This window comes from Lactuca sativa, chromosome 3 (assembly GCF_002870075.4).
Source record: "Lactuca sativa cultivar Salinas chromosome 3, Lsat_Salinas_v11, whole genome shotgun sequence".
Classification (NCBI taxonomy): domain Eukaryota; kingdom Viridiplantae; phylum Streptophyta; class Magnoliopsida; order Asterales; family Asteraceae; genus Lactuca; species Lactuca sativa.
In genome coordinates this window covers 37,998,294-38,022,729 of record NC_056625.2, presented here as the reverse complement: position 1 = coordinate 38,022,729, position 24,436 = coordinate 37,998,294, and the positions used below count along the sequence as shown (strand labels likewise).

The following is a 24,436-nucleotide window of genomic DNA, read 5'->3' as shown; positions in this document are numbered from 1 at the left end:
TTGTCAATATGAATTACATCATAATCGTCCCAACAAGCCTCCCTTTGGGCATATTTCCTTTTCTTCGGCTTTGTTGCTTGGCTTGTTCCTTCAACTTGAGTGTTATCAACAAACACATCGTCATCATCAATCTAAAGCACAATAACAAAATCATTTTAATATAATGCAATGAAACAAGTAAAAGAACAAATATGGTTGTTTTCTACATTAAATTCTCTCATTCAAGGATAACATACATAGAGAAAATGTTACCTGTTAACATAACACACTCAAATTTCAATTGATAACATTCATAATAACACATTGAAAGATTGAGTAGTAGATTAAGATACAAAAACTTACTTGAGTTTCTTGATTTGGAACCCAATTTTCCATGACTTGAATAGAGTATTGATGATCGATCAATGAGTCCAGGACCTCCAGGGACCAGGTTATCGCAAGTAGCAAGGTAGCAGCCGCAAGTCCGCAACTGTGTTGATCAAAAGCTAATATCGCAAGCAAGGAGTAATGCCAAGGAGATGACGTCGACTACTCATACTCGATTTGGTGCAATATGCAATCCGATTTCCTTGATTTTGTTTTCGTGTATTACGTGGGTTTTTTTGGGGTAGCGATCGTATGTTTTGATCGAGTCGACAGATCATATTGAAACCGAATAAGGAATCGTGAAGGGAAAAAAAAATCATGACTTTTCAGTTTTCATATTCGGTTCGGGTACTTTGGACCGAATAAGCCCTTATTCGGGTAACCCGGACCGAATAACCCGAAACCCGAATAAGCCTTATATAGATACCCTAAAACCGAATCGAATTGCTTATTCAGGTCTAATTTGGTTCGGTTTGGGTTTTTCGGGCCAAATTCTCATCCCTAATACTGAGCAGATCCTTAGCCCTAATCTAGCATGCAATTCTCATAATCATATCACATATCATAATAACATGTATTGGTATTCTGGGAACCACTTACTAGAGATTGGCCGATTACACGCATCAAACCCCTTTTCTTTGATTAGAAGTTCCTTTTTAGTTAAATGTTTATTTTTTAAAAATTTCACCAAACCCTCAGTTTGCGTTCAGGCACACCCGAGAGTATGCCTAAATCCCTCAAATTAAGGCTCTGATACCAACTTTCAACGACCCAAAAATCCAGGCTAAAGCTTTCATTTTTATTATAATCAAAACACTATTTTAACTTTGACAAAACATTTAAAAACGTTCCAAATAAAACAATTATCAGTGTTCGCTCCCAAAGATCGCATATTGCGGAAAAATACGGGTGTATGCGCTGCGATTGTCCCGAGCTCTTTCATTTGAAAACTGGAGTACCTGAAACATAAACAGAAAACCGTAAGCACAAAACTTAGTAAGTTCCCCGAATACCACATACCAAACATATAGTAAACATACAATGGGCCCCGCCCGGTCATCAGGGCCCCGCCCAATCATTGAGTTGAGCTCGGAAAACATATAAACACATACACAGATAATATACATAGCATACAAATAGTCATCGGGTATGATATAGGTTTTGGAATACTTGAACCTATTAGAGTAAGCTCGTAGACTATAGTTTTTCTCTTTTGAGGAAAGTACTAATTCGCTATAGTCGTTAGCTCTGATACCAATCTGTCACACCCCGACCAACGACGGAAACGCCGGGGTTGCGACTTAAACGTTTGGCTCATAGGCAACAACATATAATGAAATAATAACAGAATTTATACGATATTACATTCTTCCGAAGCCTGAGTATGACAAAATACACCATTTAATAATCCATAAGCGTTATACGCGGGTTTTGATTTCTTACAACATAAAAGAAACAAAAGGCTACTATAGAGCCGACAGTTTATTTTCAACGTCAATTCCTTCATCCTCACACGGGATGAGAGTTCTTCCGGCCACCATGAACACCTAGAGATACATACATTTTGGAAATACGTCAACAATAATGTTGTTGAGCTTTATAGGTTTTCTTTTGACTCTGAAAAATTTATAATCCAAAATAATTTTTCCAAAAAAAAACTGGTAAATTATGACGCATATTTTATTATTCAAACACTCTTTAATGATAAGGATTAGTCATCCTCATAACAATTTTTATTATTTGGATCTTGTCCGATTACGAAGAGTAATGTCGCAAGGAGAGGTAGATAACACCCTATACACTCGACACTCTCGACCCCAAATTGGGAGAATTGATTCAATCTAGATCTATACTCCTTCGAATAAAAGTATTCAATATATCAATATGCCTATAACCGACACTATATGTCGCTCCTCCGCAAGCCACACAGGCACAATATAATATAAAATGGAGGAATCGAGATCATTACTAACGTTTAAAAGCAGTCATATAGTAACGAAGAAAGAAACACTTGACGCCTGTTGCCTCGTCATACGAAGTTGTAGCTAGCAACCACAGACGGAAAAATACGATTCGCATAAATCTTCCCATAAGAATAGATCTACACCAAAGTTCTTTATTATAAATCTATGTCGTGTACATAGATCTACAGTATATGATCCCTCATTGATTAACGGTTATAGAGCTAGGTGTCAATTCCAGGATTTGATCCTTACGAAGGAAAAACACAACATCATAAAATTCTCTTTCACCTCTTTCGATAAAATCCTCTCACAAGCACACACGGGATACACAATCCGCACAATCCATGACGACAATTCCTTAATTCATAGAATTCGTCGCTTCCAATGATCACCAATGCATACCTTAAATTATTAAGATCTTATTTTTAGCTAGTGCATTTAGTTAAATATTAAATTTAACTTAGCGTTCGAATAATGAGACGGTGGTAACTCAAGTATTTTCAATCTACCATCCGATAGGAAGGACGTTCCGTTAGCGTAGTCGAGTACTTCATACATGTCGATGTTACGTCAGTTAACCGGTTGTCGCTTTAATCGAATATTTTTGTATTTTTAATATTCACTTAGTGTTGAAAACATATTAATTTCGTTTGTAAGTAAACTTTAGTCTTAAAAATACATACACATTATTTATCGGCGAGATTTCATATTATACCATAGTATATAACTACTTGTGGTTTATTCTCATACTCTTGATATCTTTTTATAATTCATTTGTATATTTTTATTTTATCATCCCGTTTAATTATTTAATATTAATACTTGATGAAAAATAAGTTTAATGCCCCTATATACATAAGTCATATGGTTATACCTATCATGACAAGTTAAAAATGTTCATCTATCAAAATTTTGACGTAAGTTCTTAATGATATTTTTATTTGTTCCGACAAATAATATAACACTAGATTACTCTTATCTAACATTTTTGTTTACACAAGTGCTTGTAAATAAGTCTAACATTTTATAAAATTCTTGCATATATCAATTACTAATCACCACCTTTTTAACAAACTTTATTTGTAAAAATAGTATTTATAATAAACATAGACTTTAATAGTCTTTGTATGTAGTATTAACTATGCATGCATGTAACATATAAACTTTTTAGCCATCATATTATATCAAAATACTGAAGTATGTATCTCCCCCCAAACAAGTAAAAATGTAAAAACGGGGCCATAAAAACTCACATTTGGAGCGTGATTCTCGAGTTTAGAAAGGAGGATTTGGTGAGGTTTGTGCTTCGTTCAAGACCCGACACCTTCACCAACAATAAACGAATCTAGTTTCAGATTATCAAACTTCACAAGGGTGTTCAAAACAGCAAGTATTTCAGGCTTTTAAGGTGGAATAAACTCACCCAAAACACTACAGGGCTGTCGACAAAAAATGGGTTGTTGGGGGATGTTTCCGGCAGCTTTCTCGCCCACTTTCCTTCCTGTTTTTGCAGCAGCTCTTGAGGGAAATGATTGGCGGCAACAAGATAGATCCAGGGAGGGTGTTTGGCTATCTCGAAGGGTGGTTAATCAGGGAAGGATTTCGAGAGGCTGCTGCCTCTTTTCTCGCCGGTAAACTCGCCAATAAACACCTCCGGTGGAGGTGTTTCTTGATGAACACAAATTTAGGCTAGAAAAGATGAAGAGAAAAAGGTTTGAAGGGTGATTTTGGGCTGCCATTTCCAACCATGAAGAGTCCTTTTATAGCTCTAGATTGTTGGCCATCATTAAGTGGGTGGTACTTTGGTTCATTGCTTGAAGTTATTGTCTTACCCATTTGCATTTACACCTAATACCATTTGTGCATAATTTTTATGGCTTAGAGGAAAGAAAGGGAAAGAAAACGTGGGAGTGTTTGAGGTAGGGTGTAAGAGTCTTCAATTGTCATGTACTTTGGGTTGATACTTGCAAGCAACACTTGTAAATGAGTGTACTTACTCATAAAGGGAAATGATGTGAGTGGGTGGTTGGAAGACTTAAACACTCCAAGAGAAAAGGGATAGACCCTTAGGAGTTGATTTTGGCATTCAAAACTTGTCTTAGATACATCTAAAGTTGATTGTATGTACTAGTTGTTAAATGGTGTAGTGTGACAAAATGAACTTTTGGGTTTTTATAGGACTAAGTCTTAAGAGTTTCTAACCATATATTTTTATACATATATTTCAAAATTCACTTATTTTGTTATATATTTTCCATATGATAATATGACCCACTTATTATTACATATAACATTCATAAGGACTTGGATATTTTTATAGATAAAACCCATTTCACTACATATACATAATTGTATATATCTTATTGATTTTATTAGTATATATCTAGTCGCATTCCAATAATAATCTATATTAAACGATTCTTATTGTTAAAAATATATACTTATTTTTATAAGAACCTCGTACATTAAGTCCTCTGTCATAATTTGTTATGGTCGTTATTCGGCAGACCTCGACCTACTTTTTACGATTGTTACATAATATTATATTGAAATTAATAATTTAATTATTTTGTATAAAATCATAAATTATACAAAAGTTATGACTTCAAAATGACAATTGCTCACATACAACAACATATTTAAACTAATAAGTTAGCTATAATATGTTAAAAACTTAAAGTCATAATTTTATAAATAGAAATAAAATATGATATTTTAATATTGTAGTTTAGAAAATTTATGATTAGAATTTTGTTTATACATTAATTTAACATTATTAACCAATTTATAATAAATATTAGAAAGAAATTGAAATCTTCACAAATATATGTTTTTTCTAAATATAACAATAATGTTGTTTTTAAATTCGATATAATAATTTGTATACTAAATTGATATAATGTATTGCTTATTTTGAAGTATATGATAATATATAAATCTTTTATAACTGTATAATCTCAATCGTTTCAATGACTTCTACTCGCGAGTTACTCATAAATAAAATTAAATATAATATATGGTTTAATGTTATTTATAGTTGTTGTTATTGTTAATTAATTTTTTAAAATTTATTTGTTTAACGTTTAATTTCTATTGTTATAATTATTTAAAACATCAAACGTTGTTTTTTGATTTTAAAGGTAACTAAATAATCACATATATAAAGTTATTTTTAACTATTGTTATTGTAAGTTATTTTAAGCTACTTAACAAATACATTTAGGAAATATTTTAGTTAAATTGATATTAATTTTTTTTGCATTTAGCACTACAATTTATCACTTTAAACTATTCACAAAATATCCATTGAGTTTTTTAAATGGAACTAAAATTTATATTTAAGTTGATACTGTAATGTTATATTTAAATTAACAATTTAAGTATTTTGTCAAAACTGTTCAAAAGTTATAGCTTTAAATTGATAATGGTTTACATACAATATCATATTAAATCTAATAAATTACATATAATATGTTAAAAGTTATAGACATAACTTTATAAGTAGAAGTAAAAATATTATTTTAATATTGAAATTTAGTTTATTTATGATTACACTTTAGGTTTGATATTTGTTTAATCTTATTAACCAACTTATAATCATTATTATAAAGACACTACAATGTATCACTTTTAACTATTTACAAAATATTATTTGGGTTGTTTAAGTTAAACTAAAATTTATATTTAAGTTGCTCCTGTAATGTCACATTTAAATTTATAATTTAAGTATTTTATACAAATTGTTCAAAAGTTATAGCTTTAAAATGATAATGGTTTACATCCAACAATATATTTAAACTCATAAATTAAGTTTAATATGTTAAAAGTTAAAAACATAAATTTATAAGTAGAAGTAAAGATATTCTTTTAATATTGAAATTTAGTTTATATATGGTTACACTTTAGGTTTGATATTTATTTAACCTTATTAACCAACTTATAATCATTATTAAAAAGAAATTGAAAAGTCATGAGAGTTTCAAATGAATCTTTGCGCATAAACACATATATAGTTTAAATCTTTACAACTATATGTTTTTTTAAATACAACAATAACGTTGTTAAATTTGATATAATAATTCGTATACTAAATTGATATAATATATTGATTATTTTGAATTATATGATAATATATACATATATTATAACTGTATAATCCCAACCGTTTGAACGAATTCTACCCGCAAGTTACTAATGAATAAAATTAAATATAATATATGACTTAATCTTATTTATAGTTTTTTATTGTTACTTAATTTTTTAAAATTTATTTTCTTAACGTTTTAATTTCTATCATTATAATTATTTAAAGCATCATACATTCTTTTGTAAATAGTTAAAAGTGATAAATTGTAGTAATAAATGCAAAAACTAAATTGTAATCTCAATTTAACTAAAATATTTCCTAAAGATATTTTTATAATCGTTAAAAGTTTTCAAATAAGTAGTTTAAAATAACAAACAATAACATTAGTTAAAAATAACTCTATATAAATGATTATATTGTTATCTTTAAAATAAAAAACAATGTTTGATGTTTTAAAAAATTATAATGATAGAAATTAAAACATTAAACAAATAAATTTTAAAAAATTAATTAACAATAACAACAACTATAAATAACATTAAACCATATTATATATTTAATTGTATTCATGTGTAAGTCGCGGGTAGAAGTTATTCAAACGATTGACTAAACTACAATATTAAAATCTCATATTATATTTCTATTTATAAAATTATATTTTAACTTTTTAACATATTATAGTTACCTTATTAGTTTAAATATGTTGTCGTATGTGAGCAATTATCATTTTGAAGTCACAACTTTTGTATAATTTATGAGTTTATACAAAATAGTTAAATTATTAATTTCAATATAATATTAAACAATTAACTTAAATCAAAATTTCAGTTAAACTTGAAAAAAATCGAGAGAGTGTTTTATAAATAGTTAAAGATTATAAATTATAGTGTTAAACCTAAATTCTAATCCTAAATTAACAAAAAAAAACCATTAAACTATTTTTGGTAATCATTAATAATTTTCAAATAAATAGCTTAAAAATAACTTACATTAAGAATAGTTAAAAGTAATATTATATATAAAACTATAATATTTTCTTTAAAAACAAAAACAATGTTTTTTGTTTTAAATAACTACAATCATAGAAAGTAACAATATTCATCAAATAAATTTTAAAAACATTAGATTTTTGTAACCAAATTAAAATAATTAAGAGTTTCGAAATACATTATTTTAAATAACTTACAACAACAATAGTTAAAAGTAAAATTATATACAAAAATTATATTGTTGTCTTTAAAAACAAAAAACAATGTTTGATGTTTTAAATAATTACAATGATAGAAATTAAATTTTTAAACAAATAAATTTTTTTAAATTAAATAATCATAACAACAACTATAAATATCATTAAATCATATATTATATTTAATTTTATTCATAAGTAATCTGCAAGTAGACGTAATTCAAAACACTTAAGATTATACAATTTTAAAAGATATATGCATTATCATATAATTCAAAACAAACAATATTTATACCAAATTATTACAATATTTATTATATAAAATTTAATAACAATGTCACTGATATATTTAAAAAACATATATTTGTAAGATTTTCAAATATATTGTTATATTCTGCGCAACTCGTAGATATTCGTCTAGACAATAATAAAGGATGTGTTTAATACATAACTTTTTGAAGATTGTAGCTTTAGTTTTTAAGAAAAATATCAAGAAAAAAAATGTCGTTCATCAATAAAAATATTTAGTTTTATTTTAAACAAAAAACTTATAATTCAAAAGCTACTTTAACTAGAGATTAAAAAAAGTCCTTACATATTATAACAATTTTTCTTTTTTTAAATGTATTATTGTATTTATCTTTTGTTAAAAATTGTCTAATTTTACACATTTCAAAATTTTCATTTTACAAAATCTACCTGCCCAAATTCAATAAGTTGGTTGCTATTTTAGAAATATATTTTATTGCACCAGCAGAGGAATCCCGTTTTGTTGCATGAAAATCGGGGGAAATATAAAAGAAGGAAAAACGTAGACAATACAAAAACCATGCTAACCGCTCTTTCCTCGCTACTCTTCTCTTCTTCTTCTCTCTCTCTCTCTCTCTCTTTCTCTTTCTATGTCGCTCGTTCGTTATCATCAGAGAGAGGATTATGATTCTGTCTCTCTGAATCTCTGTGGCGCAAGAATTCATTGGTTCAGAACCTTCACATACCTTAAGGTATCTCCGTTATCATTATTCCAATCGCTAATTTATTATGTCTTGATGAATTGTGCATAACCTCCGTCACTATTGACATCGGCAAAGAAATTCTAGGGTTTGATTGCAGTAGCCATAATTCATTTCAGTTTAATAGCTTTTTGCAATTGCAAAGCATATTATAATGTAATTTGTGTGTTTGTAGCCATTACAATTGGGCAAATATAGTATGATTAGGTTTGAATGTTTTCGGGGCTTATGAAATTATATGTCGAGGGGAACAGTAAAGGTTAAGGCGTGTTAGCTTTCTGCTTTCACATATTCTCCATTTTCCAATTTCACGTTGATATTCTAATATATTCTTTTTGGCCTATCTTAATCTTCAGAAATTGTGACAAAAGATGGCTGAAAATGAAACAAAGAAAAAGGTTATCTTTGCAGTTGGGAATAAGAGAATTATCTTCTCTGATTCTGCGTTTCCCACTTTTGCTGAAGGTAAACAAAACAAAAAGCCCTTCTTCTGTACAATGTTCTTTATTTATAACATGATTTTTTGACTAGTAATTATATGTAATTGTATTTATAGAACTAGAGTCTTTATATAAAGATGAAGACCATCATGATGATGATGGAAACGAATCTGACCCACCTTCAGCCAAAGCCAGCACTACATTACCGGATTCCAATTCCAACTCTTTCTTTTCATCATCTTCCAAAGCCATCCATTTAGATATCGATTCCGACAATCAATGGCATGGATTCTTGAAAAAAATTAAAAAAGGGTCAACCTCATTCCATCCTAGCCTGCATTCCATTAAGAGATTAACAAGGAAAAAAAGCAGGAAATTGAGTGAATGCATACCAGACCTACCTCAAATTAACATGGATGCTGAATTGCATTGTTTTGAAGCATCATGGAAAAATTTCTCACTCCAAGATCTGGAATCTGCAACCAACAATTTTAGCCGTGGTTTGTAGCTTCCATTAAAACCTTTTTCTTTTCTTCCTTTGAATCTTGTTATTATTATTATTTAGTTTTTTTTTTATTAATCACTTTCTACGATGTTGTGAAGAATACTTAATTGGAGAGGGAGGGTATTCAGAAGTTTACAAGGGTCATTTAGAAGATGGGCAACTTATAGCAGTGAAAAGACTAACCAGGGGTACACCTGAAGAAATGACGTCAGATTTTTTATCTGAATTGGGAATTCTTGTTCATGTCAATCATCCAAATATTGCTCATATTATTGGCTATGGGATTGAAGGGGGCATGCATCTTGTTCTTCCTTTGTCACATCATGGAAGCTTAGCATCTCTTCTTAGTGGTTAGTTAATTATTAAAGACTTTATTTATTTATTTTAAGTAACTGTTACTAATATTGCTATTGTTTGTTTATTTCAGGTCATAATAATCAACTGGAATGGGGAGTGAGATTTAATATTGCCATAGGCGCTGCTTCAGGTCTTTCATATCTTCATGAGGGTTGTCAACGGAGGATTATTCATAGGGATATTAAGGCAGCTAATGTTTTGCTTTCAGAGGATTTTGAACCTAAGGTAATTAAATAAAGTAAGCAGGTTTAGACTTTGATTTTTGTTAGTTGTGTTCTTATGAAGATTTAATTTTTTTTAATGATCGCTTATTTTAATGGAATTGTAGATTTCTGATTTTGGGTTGGCAAAATGGCTTCCGGATCAATGGATGCACCTCACTGTATCACAACTTGAAGGGACATTTGGGTATATGATGGTTTTTCTACTTTTATAGTTAGCGTTTGGTATGATGGAATCAGGGAAGGAATGGCATGGTTGATTCCGCTACCAACAAACATGATCATGGAATGCAATCACTCATTCCATTCCATCCAACCTAAACAGTATGCGTCCTTTTCCATATTACAGGTACCTCGCTCCCGAGATTTTCATGAATGGTTTAATTGACGAAAAAACCGACGTATATGCTTTTGGGGTACTTTTGTTAGAGATTATCACCGGACGCCCTGCTGTCGATGAGTCACAACATAGTCTCGTTATGTGGGTATGTTCCATGTTTTTCATTCACTTACTAATTATTACTATTATTATTTATTAAAACCAAAACAACAATTTACTAATTTTGATTAAATAAATTACTTGCAGGCTAAGCCATTAATCGCTTCAAAAAACTTTCAAGAGCTTCTTGATCCTCAACTTTCTGGTGCTTGTGACATGGACCAGTTAAATTGCATCGTGTCAATTGCTTCCCTATGCATTAATCATATCCCAACCGAACGTCCTAAAATGAGCCAGGTAATTTCCCTACTTTTGTAAAAAAAAATTATAATAATAAAATTAAAACCAAAATATGATGCAGGTTTATAGGATGCTAAATGGCGATGAAGGCATACTTAATAGCAAAAGACGGTTTCTAAAGAGGACTGCCTTCAGAAGGGGGTCATCCGTGGAGCTATATGCTGAAGATTATGATCCAGAAGACTTATTACAACCAGATGATTTAAATCAACAAAACCAAATCGCATTGGAGCTTTAGAATTTGTGTTTTTTTGGATTATATTACTTAATCCATGCATCCAGATGTTGTTGACTTGAGTTGTGTTTTTTTTTTTTTTGTTTTCTATTTCTTCCTTTATGGAATAGAATAGAATATATGCACAAAGCCTCCAACAACATAAACCAAGCACGCATTGGCTCGCGGATTTTAAATCCGCACCTCACTCACTCAAGGTAACATAAAGTTGCATTTTACTTCAACTGATTACCAATTTTGCTCATCTGTTTACAAATGACAAGAGAATTTGCTATAGAAATGACAAGAGAATCACCAAATTATGTACATTTCGATTATTGGTGCTCTTAATGTAATTGTTCTATAATCAAAAATTATGTAGTATAAATCTTTTATTTTCATTGTTATATATTCGATTTCAGTTTTTTTAAACACTATTCGCAATACAAATAGGGAAGAATCACAAATCATGTTACATACAATAAGATAAGAATTTGGTCTTACAATAGCCACGATGAACAGGTTTAAAAAATTAAAATAAAAACCAAGAAAATAAAACGGAAAAAGTATACAATTAAAAATCAAAATATATTTCTTCTACAACACAGACATGAGACATCTATCCTAATATAGTAATATGATTTTAATTGAGTTAACTAATCTTTCCTTTTCTTGGATACTTAAATTTTATATATATAATATTGAAACAAAAAATGACACATTTTTCTGATACTTTTGCTATGAGTTCTGCTGCGAGTACCAGAGTTTCTTCTGACATATCAAAACTTTTTCTTTTTCATTATCATCTTCGGTGGCTTCTACACGACAACTCCATCTCAGCCCCTTTGCTATCTTAGCAACGGCTTCTACGAAATAGCTTGATTCCCTGATTATGGCGTACCCGTTTGGCCTCAAGATCCGATCCATTTCCAACAACACGTATTTCATCTCACACCTGCAATTATTCAATTAATCACTCGTCAATTTTATTAGTTTTCCCAAAACTCAACCCCCATGTTTGTTCGACTCCAACCAAGGTTTAAGGTTTAGGGTTTTACCTATGGCTTTCAGATGTAAATAGGCTGTCTACATGAAGAAGATCGTATGTTCGAGGATACGTCGAGAATGCCTCACACCTAACGGAAATCAATTCACTTGGTAAGAAAAAATTATGATTAACAATCAAAACATGTATATGATTATTATGCGTGTTCTTACCAGTCATGGAAAGTTCCGATGAGGCCCCGATCGTAAACCACCGGAAGTGTATTGGGAGCATAAGACGACACCACGTTCATGACCCAAAGCGGATCATCAATCAAACTGGCGGCAAAACCTCCATATCGCGTGTTCATGTCCATCACGTTCCGTATTTTATCAGTTCCAAGAACCGGAAGCAACGTTTTGTAATGCTTCACTCTATTCTTCCATTTCTTATCATCCCGATTGAAGTCTCCGGCGCTGCTACCACGAACATCACCGATCCGATCCGGAGCCTCGTGCAATCGCTCCGGCCAATTTGAGATCGATCCCAACCCCAATTTCTTCAAATTAGGGTTCGGCACCACCACACACGGCCTCAACGGGGTGTACCAGGCGGAATCAGGCTCAGTCCCGTCGTCGCATTTTGGTGGATAGTTATCGGGAGCATCGAGCTGTTTGTAGCAATCGTTATTGGTGGTTTTCTGCCAAACAGCAATATCGTCTTTTTTGTTGTACAATTTAAAGCACATCGAAGTCAGAAGTTCTTCCAACTTGTCATAATCGGACTTTTGATCTTCAATCGTCGTGTTCCAACCTCTCCACCGACGTTTGTAGTTTATGGGTGGACCCGAGAGCACCCAAAATCCTCCCGGACGCAGGATCCTGTGTACTTCAAGAAGGTAAATCCCACCTGAAAATCAACCGTTTACATCAGATCATCAGTCAGGGTAAAGATTCTGATTCAAAATATGTTAAAAGGATTAACAAAAATACCGAATTCTGCCCATGGTATGAGGCATCTTGAGCAATGAGCCATGTCGAATGAATTTGATGGGAATGGGAGACGTTGTGTTGATATAATTCCAAGAATCGCCGGAATCCCACGTTCTAACGCGAACTGAACTTGAGCTTCATGGTTATCTCTCGGAGCAAGAGACACCGTTAGAATGCCACGATCAAGCAAGTCACCTCCCCAGCTAGCCACCTGACAAACCATATATTTCAAGATTTAAGTATTCACAAACACAAAAACTTAACCATGGTTAGAATCCTTGAATCCATATTTCCAAATTGAAAAACTAACTAACCCCACATCCGGTATCAATGGCTGTACGAACAGTTCCATCTTTCATCCCTGGAATTAGATCTTGCATCAAATCAACGTAAGCACTAACACCATTAGGAAACATAGTACCACCACCCGGAAAGTAGAATTTCTCCCCTTCTTTCCTTAACCAATGCTGGTTCGACTTCTGCTTGTTGATCCAGTCATACGGTACATTCCTATAACATTTTTTTTTTAAAAAAATTAAGAAAAAAACCGATATTTTTATCATAATTTGACAAAAAAAAAAAAAGTAAATAAAAGAAAGTTACAAAATTTACCTGTACCAACATTCGTCTTTGCTCTTTGGCCATCTGATCGGCTCCTTGTAGCCGTCTGGTGGTGGAATCAAGCATTCTTTCCTATCAAATACTGGCGGACAATGACGTTCCATGAACGTCAGCCTGTGCCGTCCGTATTTCATCCATCTCTGTTAATCAAACAAAACAGTCATAATCAATATCACATCAGCTAGACATGGTCTTATCTGTCTTTATGTACCAAAGAAAAAAAAAAGGATTGAAAAATGTCATATACCTTAGGATCGGTGCAGGGGGTATAATCCTGTAATTCAGGACTGCATTCCGGGAATGAAACTGATTTCACTTGAATCGGACTAGAAACAGTTTGATCAATGGATTCGACTTCTTTACCAATTTGCACACTAGAAATTTTGTTCTTTTCGGAACAAAAGATCCCACCAAGATAAAATGAAAGCCCACATAGAACCACAAACGATATTGCTATGGATACCACTCTTGAACTCTTTTCAGGTTGTCTTCCTGGTTTATCATCTTTATACTTCATTTCTTCTTCTTTTTCACCACTAATTTATACCTAAAATCTGTACAATAATCAAGTTGTAAAATCGTACTAAACAAGTAGTAGAAAAAAAATGAACTTAACTGGAAAGAATTACTCAAAAAAAGAGTTTCGAGACAAACCCGGTTCAGAAACAGATCTAGATGATTCGTGTACTAAATACTAATAGAAGGTAAAGAACAGAAATCAAAGTCAAGTAAGAGTAAGAGTAAAAAACAGAGGCGGAAGTAAGTGCAGATCTGATGGCACAAGAAGTGGAAAAACAAGAAAGTTTGTCAAGATCCGGTGGCGACCATACGTTGTTGCCGACAACGCTAATTGGCCCCTTTCCATGTCGGATTCACTTTAATTAAAAAAAGTCATCCGAAATTTTGGTCCAATTTCATGATTTTTGTTTTGGGGGGCCTATGATTATGCCTACTGACTGAGAGAAAGAGAGAATGAATACTACGTGTGTTTTCTTTTTTTTCTTTTACTTTTTTTTACAGTAAACCAACGAAAAGTTAACAAAGATTCTTTTATCACTATAACAAACTCCCAATCAGTAGCTTTTTTTGTTCTTGTGAACACTTGATGAGTAAAGATGAATTGGCGAATAATTCCAAAGAAAACCCACTCCAAATTTTTCTTTCTTTTCATAAAGAACGATTCATACTATTTTCAGAAAGGTCACACGAATCGAAGCAATTAAAGACGAGAATGGCCGGAACCAATCTCCCCAAATCAGATCTGCAACACCGAATCACACAGAAAACCCATTTGGGTGCAAAAAAGATTCATGTTTCTGAAGAAAGATTCAATCGTTCAAATAACGAAGGACTGAAGAACATAGGAGTTGATGAAATCTGACGTATTACCTGTAATTTATTCCGAGATTTATGAAACCCACACGAAGACACGGATCCTGTAAAGAAACCCAAAACGAAGAGCTTAGAGAGAGATAGAGAGACTGTCTCTCTCTGTGTGTGAAGAGATGAAAGGGTGAGTCGAGGGGATATCTATAACCTCACACACACATACATGTAACCCCACATGCATAGATATACATAGATATATTATATATGAGATGAACTACATACACTGTTTGTACGCTTTCTGACTCCTGTCTTTTGTATTTGTATGTATGTTCTCTCACTTTTGTTTGGGTGGTAAAATAGTAAATAACTAAATACATATATGTAAAATCTAAAGTGGTTTCGCTTTTAAACTAAAATTTATTAAATGAATAAATTTGAATATTTGATCTTTGAGATAAGCTTAATCGCCTAATTTAAAATTTATAAATTTGAATATTTGATATTTGAGATAAGCTTAATCTCATGATTTTAAATTTATAAATTTGAATAGTAGATATTTGAGATAAGCTTAAACTCCTTATTTGAAAGATATAAAGGTCAATCAACCGATTACTATTAAACTTCAAAGATTTAGTTGATAAGTGCCAAAAAGGAAAATAAGTATTAAAAAAAAACAAAAACAAATATAGCCATTTTTTATTAAACTTTTCACAAAATAGCATAAAGTTTTTCAATTTTCATAAAATTACCAACAATATCACAATGGCCATGCAAAATCACTATAGGCTATGAAATTGGTCTTATGTTTAAGGCATATTTTAGACTTTTTCTCATTTTTACATCAAACTTCTTTCTAGAAAATATTTTTCGACCTAACACTTTATTTTTGCACCATTTGTTTTTGTTATTGTGAAAATGATTTTTTTTTTAAATCCCCATGAAAAAAATCAAAATCAATTTATAAAGAATATTATTTTCTCCATAATATGAATGCTTTTGCATTAATACAGAACAATTTCATGGCATAGAAAAGAAAAAAAATCCGCAGTATATACAAAACAAAAACTTAGTTTTTTAATATTCTTTTGGTGGGAGCATAACAAGGTTTTTACTTTCTAAAATACTTTTGGTGGGAACCTAACAAAAAGTTGTAGCAATTATTAATTTCACAACGTGCTTACTGGCTTATTGCGAAATTAACAGTAATTTGTGGAAAAAAGAATTCATAAACAATGTTATATATATTGTTGAAATCTCTTTCCCAATATTTACTATTTTGTATCTATCTAAATTAAAAGAAATCGATTTCAATTTATATTTATTGGATTACAAGACTCACCGAATAACTAAAACATAAAATTCAAGGAAAAATGTTGACATACTCGTACCAACTCTGTTCATGTTTCCGCTTTCATCAAGATTTTCTTTTGTTCATCCTAGGTTCTTAAAACAAAACATTTTTTTTCTTTATAACCACTTAGGGTGGAGGGTAGGGATGGGAATTTGGCCCGGAAACTCGAAACGAACCGAACCGAATTAGGCCCGAATAAGCAATTCGATTCGGGTTTTGGGTATCTATATTATGCTTATTCGGTTCTCGAGTTACTCGGTTCGAGTTACCCAAATAAGAGTTTATTTTGTTCTAAATACCAGACTCGAATAAGCATTCCCCGTCCACTTTCTCTTATCGATAGAAATCAACATCATAACTCATACTTCTGTCATCGTCGTTCATAACAAAAAAAAAAAAAAAAAAAAAAAAAAAAAACACGCCCGTTCTCATCATTTCAAAATCGACTAATATTTTTAACTATTTCCAAACTCGAAATCATTTCTGTCAATCCTTCCTCTTGTTTTAGACTTTCAAAAATCGATCATTCCTCTTGTCTCTAAGGATTCATAAATTCATACTTTGTCTAGTAATGAAAAATTAGGCGCCGACTCAATAAACTCAAGTAAGAAATTAATTCACATTATGTTAATCTACTATGTAAATTTTATTCTTTTAATGTGTTATTGTCTTATGTTAGTCTTTAAATGTTTTACGTTAATGTATAAAAGTACATTGTTATTCTATTATTCAGGTAATTTGAGTTAGAAAATCCTAACAAGGTTTATTCGGGTTTTTTCGGTTATATTAGGTCATTAATCATCTTATACATGTTATTCGGGTAATAACCGAACCGAACCGATTAATACCCAAACCAAACTGAACTCGTATTGGTTAATCGGTTTGGTTTTTAGTTTATGCAATTACCTTTATTCGGTTTTCAGGTTATTCAGGTCGGTTTCGTCCGGTTCCGTCCCGAATAACATCCCTAGTGGAGGGTATGGTCACATTCACCCTTACCATCATATCATTTTGTCCTCAGTCTTCAAAACCCAGTAAATGACCATCTTTTCACTTCATCACACTTTTTTCCATAATAAAATTATTCTAATTTACAAACTAAATGTTAATTAGTAACTTAAATTAAATAAAAAAATAGTTAGTAAACACAAATTTAATAAAATTCATAACTATTCATTACTTCAAAAGAGAAAAGTACGTAATTGAAATAAAACAGAACCACGAATTATAAAATAAAAAAAAAACATAAAAAAAACTACAATATCAAATCTAGTGGAAATTGCAAGTCTTATTTTTCACAACCAAATTTTTTCATTTTTATTAAGGTGAAAAAAATCCCAATTTATAAATCTCTTATTAAGAAAACCGTTTATTCCAAATTACATTTATTAAAAATCATATTTTCATAGAAAACACGGAATCCTTAATGTTGTTGATGAGTGTGTACAGTCTCGCTTTCACCTTCTCACAATCACCAATGATACCTGAAACCATAAACAACTGGGTAAGCATAAAGTTTACTGAGTTTCCCCCAAAATACCCCATACGATAAACATACAAGCATCCATGCATCGGGGCCACTCGGTTATCGAGATGTAATACTCAGGGTTTGTTAGCCTACCGCCTCAACCCAACCGCTCTATCAGAGCCTCCGTGCCTTCGGCTTACAGTCGGCCCGCACCGGGTATCTTGGCCTATAGCACAAAGCAGGACCGCCTCAACCCACTACCACCATATTTCGACATATAAACAAACAAGGATCAAGCAGGCACATAATACAGGAAAACAACAATCATACAGCTCACTCCCACCTACTAGTCCTCTCACAGCACACAGTCCCGCTACCAGTTAACCGCCATGAAATGCGTAACCATAAGTAGCCAGAGGTGACATAGCCACCCAAACAGATGATCCTACTCTAGAGCCACAACCAAACGAGGAACAAGGAAGAAAGATTATACCAAGAGTACTCAGGCTATCCTACATAACCACAGACAGTCCCTAGGACACTTCACCAGATGATAACCGGTAAGTATAGATAACATACAGATCCAACAGTGCACTATAGCATAACAACATCCTACATACCAGGATACCGATCTAACAGATCACTACAACATAACAATATACTCGATACCATGATACAGATCTAGCAGATCACTTCAGCATAGCAGCATACTCGACACCAGAATACAGATCTAATGGATCACCACAGCCTATCAACATGCCCGATGCTAGAATACAGATCTAACCGATCACTACTACATAGCGACATACTAAGTAGCAATAATCCAAGAAATGCATGACCGTATATAATCAGATGTGAGATATACACCCAGACAGGTGAGCCTAGATCAAGAGTCTTTAGTCTATCATACGTGACTATATACAATCACACAGTGGTATCAGAGCCCTTGGTTCATGGTTACCTTCACCCTACATCCATGTTTTCTGAAAATAATGTTTTGGAACTGAATGATGAAAGTTTAATTGGAAAATTCGTAATGTGATGAAACCTTGATCTGGGTTCACGACGTGAACCAGTAGTTCACGATGTGAACTCAGTGGATCAGGATTATCGAATTTTAATCTTGCTTATTTTTCGAATTCAAGCTTTATCTTGCATGGATAAATACCTAATTGGATTAAATTTGGAAAAATTAAATATTATTTAAATGTGTTTATTTAAATTTGAATATTTATGGATAAATATTATTTAATCATATTTTAAATTTGAATACTTATTACTATTTAAGTTAATTTAAATATTTAATATTATTTGTAATAGAGAATTATAAATTTGAATATTAACCCCTAATGATTTAGTAATTGTTATATTGCGTCATCGCACTTGATTAGAATTAATAATAGACAATTAAATTTAAAAAGTTTTAAATTTACCCCGTGAATTTATATATATTAGAATCGTGTCTACTATATATATAAGAAAGTTACAACATGCGCCCTCGCGTGTTTAAACATTGACATTGTCAGTCTTACCTCGACTAGGCTCACCCATTCTAATGTAAGGGTTTAAGGATGTCTCTTTTGATTCCTAATGAGGTTGGTTTTTAATATGCTTCGCGCTTACCACCCTCACCGCCTTATTGCATTTTGAGAATGGAGTTACCGAAAGGGTTTGATAGAGATAATGGTCAATCTAAAAGTATTCTAAATACAAGTATAAAACAAAATCCCATTTTACTAATAGACTGTGAGTTTATATTATCCATAAAAAATTACACATTCTCTTTATATTATATTGGTGGAGCTCGTGTGGTTAACCGGCACATCAATCTAGAATATAGTTGAGAATGATATGGAACTCGCAATTCTCAAGCGTAACTTGAGTCGGGGACCATGCGGTTTTGCAAGGTTAATTCTCAATCTATTTATTGTGAATCTTATGTTATCCATAAAATTTGCACATTCTCTTTATAAATTGTTGATGGAGCTCGTGTGGTTAACCGGCACGTCAATTTGAGAGTATAGAGAATGATGTGGAACTCGCGAATCTCAACCGTAACTTGAGTCGGGGACCACACGATTTTGTATGGTCGATTCTTTTGGGTTTTGAGCATTCTAACACCCCTAAGTGTACATGCAACCCTAAATACCTTGGATCTATGTTTTCTCTATTATACATACAAATATGAACATCCAAGGTATTATCCTAATCTAGCATATAAAATAATGAATATAACAAGATAGAATACATACTTTTTTCATGTAGAAAGTCTTCATGAAGCTTGAGTGCCTAGTGCCCCAAGTGTGACACCTCAAATGGTTCACACAACACCAAATACACTTGGAATAACTTGAGAGAATTCTACACTTCATGAAAATCGGCTAGCGCTCTCTAGAATGATACTAGTCGCCGATTTTTGTCAAGAATAAGATCTTTATATAGTGTTACAATTAGGGTAAACCCTAATTGCCATGACTTTCCATTTCCTTGGATCCATGGGTTCAAATACACCATGGAACATCCAAGGACCATCCTATGGGTTTTAGCCCAACTTGATTATCCATGGAGCATTAGCCCACTATACAAGTATGGATGATTTACACAATCAACCCATATACTTAATTAGTCTTCTTTTGATCACTTAATTAATCCTAGATTAAATCTTGATCAATACTAATTAAATAATCTTATTATTCTTATTATTAATATACTAGAACTTATAATATATTAATAACCATAAGTGTCTTATTTCTCTCATTATAGTCTATCCAAGTCCATGATGCCATGCAACCCAAATGGACCATGCCGGGTCGGGTCAAGTCTTACCAATTATAGTTATGGACTTAGACATTAATCCAACAATCTCCCACTTGGATAAGTCTAAAACTAATATTGCGTATGACTTCAAGAACCGACTGGCAATCGTAGCTCTCAAAAGCTTCTGTCGAACTCTGACCTTGTAGATGAACCCTGACCTTTGTCAATGACCTGTCCATTAGATAAGGGATCATATATTCCTCCATTCTAGATATCATATAGACTGAGACATGGATTATAATCATTCTCTCTGTCCATTTGTTGTTTCTCGATTTCTGATTTATGACGACTGACTAATTGAACAAATCAAATCAGTCCTAGCCCGGCCGAGCACTTCCATTTGTCATCATCAAATCATCGAGGGGCCCACAGATATCGCTTTTATCCCGAAGGTAAAAGGAATGGATAAACTTCGACTCATATGGCTTGTTCTACTACTTGTTGAATCATACACAAAGACACGTTTTATAGCACCGAGTTACCAAATGCGTTTTCGTGCAATCAATGTACAACCAACTCATAGTAACAACTCATATCTCTAGGTTTGAAGAATATAAGATATTATCGTCTCATGATCACTCGTGATAAAATCCATGAAGTGATTCCAATGAGCGCGGGTTGAATCCAATACCCAGAACTTATGAGCACTCATGAGTGTTGTAGCCCTTTTTCCAACACCTTAGACCTCTACAAGCCAACCCATGACAGTCTTAATTCATATCTACTTCCAACATATGACCGACTGTGGATGGTTTGAATAACTTAGTCATTCCGGAAGAATAACCTAGTTTATTCGGGAAGTCAAAACATGCAAAGTGAAACACAATAATAATTGAATCCAATATGGTATCAAAACCTATGAACATAAATAAAACACCTTTTATTTATCACCATATGATTACACATTATTCATTGTATACTGTTTCAGCTATCAACTTTATTCTTGAATTTAAAACAATAATTGTCCCATGCTCCAAGCATGTACACTATGTTTTCTAAACACTAGTCATGCCATACACCAAGTATGCATACTATGTTTGTCTATGATCTTTACTTTGTGAACTAGATCCATTGAACATAACTTCAATGATTCTCTTTTCACACTCCCAAATCCTTACTGCAAATGCAAGAATTCCAAATTCATGCCATTTACTGAAATCTGTTAGATTCTAAACTTATATGCATTGATCTTCTTGTAATGATTATGCACAAAGTCAGAAAGACTTGACAACAATCATTACAGAGCATTCCAAAGGAGATCAACTCCTTGGAAACATCCTTCTTGCATTAAGTTTCCTTAATCTTACACAGATTGAAAATTCTAACTTTGAAACATTTCCAGATTCCATTTTGACTATCACTTCTGAACAAGAGTTGCCTCCTTACAGATTATGTCAATATGGTCCTTCCAGAATTATCACTATACTTCCAATTGTCCTTGAGCACTCAATCTTTGATAAACCTTAGATTGTCCTCGACAATTGTTTAATCCTTTTAGTCATATCCAGTTCTAAACCTTTTCCCTTCTTAATGCCCCAGGCATTTGGAAAATTTTAGAAAGGATGAATATAGCACATGTAATCGATCCTATATCCGAAGCATATGGGACACGATTCATGATGTCTCACATAAAGACTAAACCGGTCTTTTGCTATAACATTTCCATTTCTATTTGCCAAGTTCTCATAATTCAGATTATGAAAAGGGATGCCGTAATCATAATAGAATTTTAGAACGCAAATAATGGACCCATATACAAAATTTCCTTATGTTGAGCCATTCCAACATGAAATTCATATATATTTCCTTGACTAAATGATTAAAACCTCACAATCTAAGCTTATAGATTTGAGATGAAGTATAATTTCCTCTCCCTTAATTATAGCAAAACAATTCTTTCCCAATTGAAACTTTTGTTTTCTATAATTAACATTGCTAACTTGCAATACTTATCATAATTATCATGCTCCCACTAACATGATGATTATTAGCATAACACTTATGCTCCCACTAGCTTTGACATGTACTCAGAAATCAGCTGACTTTCTTACCAAAGTTCAGATTTCTGATACTAGATTGTTTTGATAAGACTTTATCAAAATCACACACCTTCCCTTAGATAGCACACTTGTGTGTCTAAACAATTATGAAGAGGGATGCCGTAATCATAATGGTTAGACCTTTTTGCCACTTCTCACAAGTCCAGGTTAGTGTGCCAGTAAACCACACACGCTCCACTAACGACTTTGAGAATGCAAATATCACAATTACTATCTAGCTAAAATCTACTTAGTGAAAGTGTTTCCTCACCATCATTTTCATGAATCAGAGAGAAACCTTATGACACTTAGATTTAATGGTGTATGTGTTGTTATCCATGTGAATTGTCAAAACCATAGTCACAAGACAAGGATAATGACAAATCCAAACTCATATGGACTGAACTCAATCTTAATTTCTTGCCACCTGGCAGCTCAAGGGTCTGCCATTGCTTCCAAGTTGTTGTGCAACAAATTGAGAACTCTAAGAACTCATATGCAAAGCCAACTTTAACTGGAATGGGCACAGAATATGTCAACACGATAGGTTATAAACCTCAAGTCGTGTGCTAGTGAAGAACTTCAGGTTTTATTCTTGATTAGTTCTTGAGACTTTCAAGACCTTTAAGACTCCCACTGTCCTCTTGACATATAAGAATTTCTTGTCAGTTATTCAAGAGATGGTGTGGATTCTTATCAAGACAAACACTTCACAAAATTGGCCTAAGTTGGTCTTTATTTTATCCAAAACATCACAACTTACCAATTTCAAATGTACAAGAGTAGAAAACTTTTACTCTTACATTTAACAAGTGTTTTAAACCTTCTTTAAGACATGTCACTCAAGTTACAATCTTGGAGTATGACTCTAAGACTTGTATTGGAACGAAGTATGACTCATCTTCTTGATTTAACCATTTCAACAATTCAAGTTCCTCTTCTTAGTCATAAGAATACACTAAGATTTCCTTAGAGAACTAACTTTGATATGGTTTCTTAATCATTAAGATGATCACAAAAACTGATACTAAAGTACTCTCCCATCTTTTTAGATTTGAGAAACTTTTATCCTTCTGCCTAAGTTGATTCTTCTTATTCGCTCTACCTTACATTGAAACTTTTCCAATGTCTCAGAATTATACTTTAGTCTGTAAGTATAACCATATTTACTAAGCTTTAGTAAATTATGACGAATAATCTTATCGATCTTTTGTGGTGGACTTAATCAGTGCACAAGAATGTGTACTCGATCCCTTAGTCCGTTACTTGACTCACACATCCATCTGAACAAGTAGTTAGTCTTAATTTTCCAATACTTGAAAATTCTCATTCATCATGCTATACAACTTGCATGATCCCAAGTTCCGGTCCAATTGAAACTTGGGTGATGAGAATTTTTCCTTATTTGGTAAATTTAGACATTACCACAAATGAAAGAATCAATTTCATACTTCCACTCTTGCTATTAATGGAATCATATAAGCAACAATTTTTCCTCAAATGTCATTGTAAGGATATTTTAAAATAAATAAAATCAAAAATTTTCTTTTATTTTAAAACTTTGCGGAAAAACTTATCCTTATAATCCATATGAAAACTTGTTTTTATATATTCCTAAGCAATATCTCATAACTCCTAAGAAGTAGCTCAAGAATCCGATCTTCAAACCATGCGATAGAAATCCATCTACGCGATCAGATTTAGCATATTCTTTCTTTAAGTTTCTTCACTTTTTCTTTGATTCT

At 32.3% G+C, this 24,436-nt stretch overlaps 2 protein-coding genes and 1 long non-coding RNA gene across 7 annotated transcripts; 1 reads left to right on the top strand and 2 right to left on the bottom strand.

Annotated features, from left to right (window-relative positions):
- Positions 1-1,144: 1,144 nt before the first annotated feature.
- LOC111905232 (uncharacterized) lies at positions 1,145-4,055 on the bottom strand. Its single transcript, XR_002854779.3, has 3 exons — positions 3,754-4,055; positions 3,584-3,654; positions 1,145-1,325 (listed from the first exon to the last, which is right to left on the bottom strand). It is a non-coding gene; the product is annotated as an uncharacterized LOC111905232 (long non-coding RNA).
- A 4,346-nt stretch (positions 4,056-8,401) lies between these two features.
- LOC111905204 (receptor-like cytosolic serine/threonine-protein kinase RBK2) lies at positions 8,402-11,493 on the top strand. Of its 2 annotated transcripts, none has more exons than XM_052769216.1 (9): positions 8,402-8,604; positions 8,970-9,078; positions 9,170-9,553; positions 9,657-9,908; positions 9,986-10,140; positions 10,244-10,323; positions 10,462-10,621; positions 10,723-10,872; positions 10,937-11,493. In XM_052769216.1, the coding sequence occupies exons 2-9, from the start codon at positions 8,985-8,987 to the stop codon at positions 11,111-11,113; spliced, it is 1,452 nt and encodes a 483-aa protein (XP_052625176.1). In that variant the 5' UTR covers positions 8,402-8,604; positions 8,970-8,984; the 3' UTR covers positions 11,114-11,493. The 2 variants fall into 2 exon arrangements, with proteins under 2 accessions (XP_052625176.1, XP_023756661.1); XM_023900893.3 differs by having other exon boundaries at positions 8,404-8,604; positions 10,486-10,621.
- Positions 11,494-11,642: 149 nt separating this feature from the next.
- LOC111905203 (probable methyltransferase PMT20) lies at positions 11,643-15,237 on the bottom strand. Of its 4 annotated transcripts, XM_023900891.3 has the most exons (9): positions 15,077-15,237; positions 14,875-14,948; positions 13,935-14,241; positions 13,679-13,827; positions 13,381-13,576; positions 13,067-13,277; positions 12,308-12,983; positions 12,148-12,225; positions 11,643-12,044 (listed from the first exon to the last, which is right to left on the bottom strand). In XM_023900891.3, the coding sequence occupies exons 3-9, from the start codon at positions 14,202-14,204 to the stop codon at positions 11,828-11,830; spliced, it is 1,797 nt and encodes a 598-aa protein (XP_023756659.1). In that variant the 5' UTR covers positions 14,205-14,241; positions 14,875-14,948; positions 15,077-15,237; the 3' UTR covers positions 11,643-11,827. The 4 variants fall into 4 exon arrangements, with proteins under 4 accessions (XP_023756659.1, XP_023756657.1, XP_023756658.1 ...); XM_023900889.2 differs by lacking the exon at positions 14,875-14,948; XM_023900890.3 differs by lacking the exons at positions 14,875-14,948; positions 15,077-15,237 and adding an exon at positions 14,342-14,828.
- Positions 15,238-24,436: the final 9,199 nt, after the last annotated feature.

Bases quoted from the DNA above. Each gene is read 5' to 3' on its own strand.
- LOC111905204 (XM_052769216.1), top strand. From the start codon at position 8,985: ATGGCTGAAAATGAAACAAAGAAAAAGGTTATCTTTGCAGTTGGGAAT. The intron at 9,554-9,656 runs GTTTGTAGCTTC...GATGTTGTGAAG, and splicing joins AACCAACAATTTTAGCCGTG to AATACTTAATTGGAGAGGGA. The intron at 9,909-9,985 runs GTTAGTTAATTA...TGTTTATTTCAG, and splicing joins CTTAGCATCTCTTCTTAGTG to GTCATAATAATCAACTGGAA.
- LOC111905203 (XM_023900891.3), bottom strand. From the start codon at position 14,204: ATGAAGTATAAAGATGATAAACCAGGAAGACAACCTGAAAAGAGTTCA. The intron at 12,984-13,066 runs GTATTTTTGTTA...GTTGATTTTCAG, and splicing joins CATACCATGGGCAGAATTCG to GTGGGATTTACCTTCTTGAA. The intron at 12,045-12,147 runs GTAAAACCCTAA...GAATAATTGCAG, and splicing joins TTTACATCTGAAAGCCATAG to GTGTGAGATGAAATACGTGT.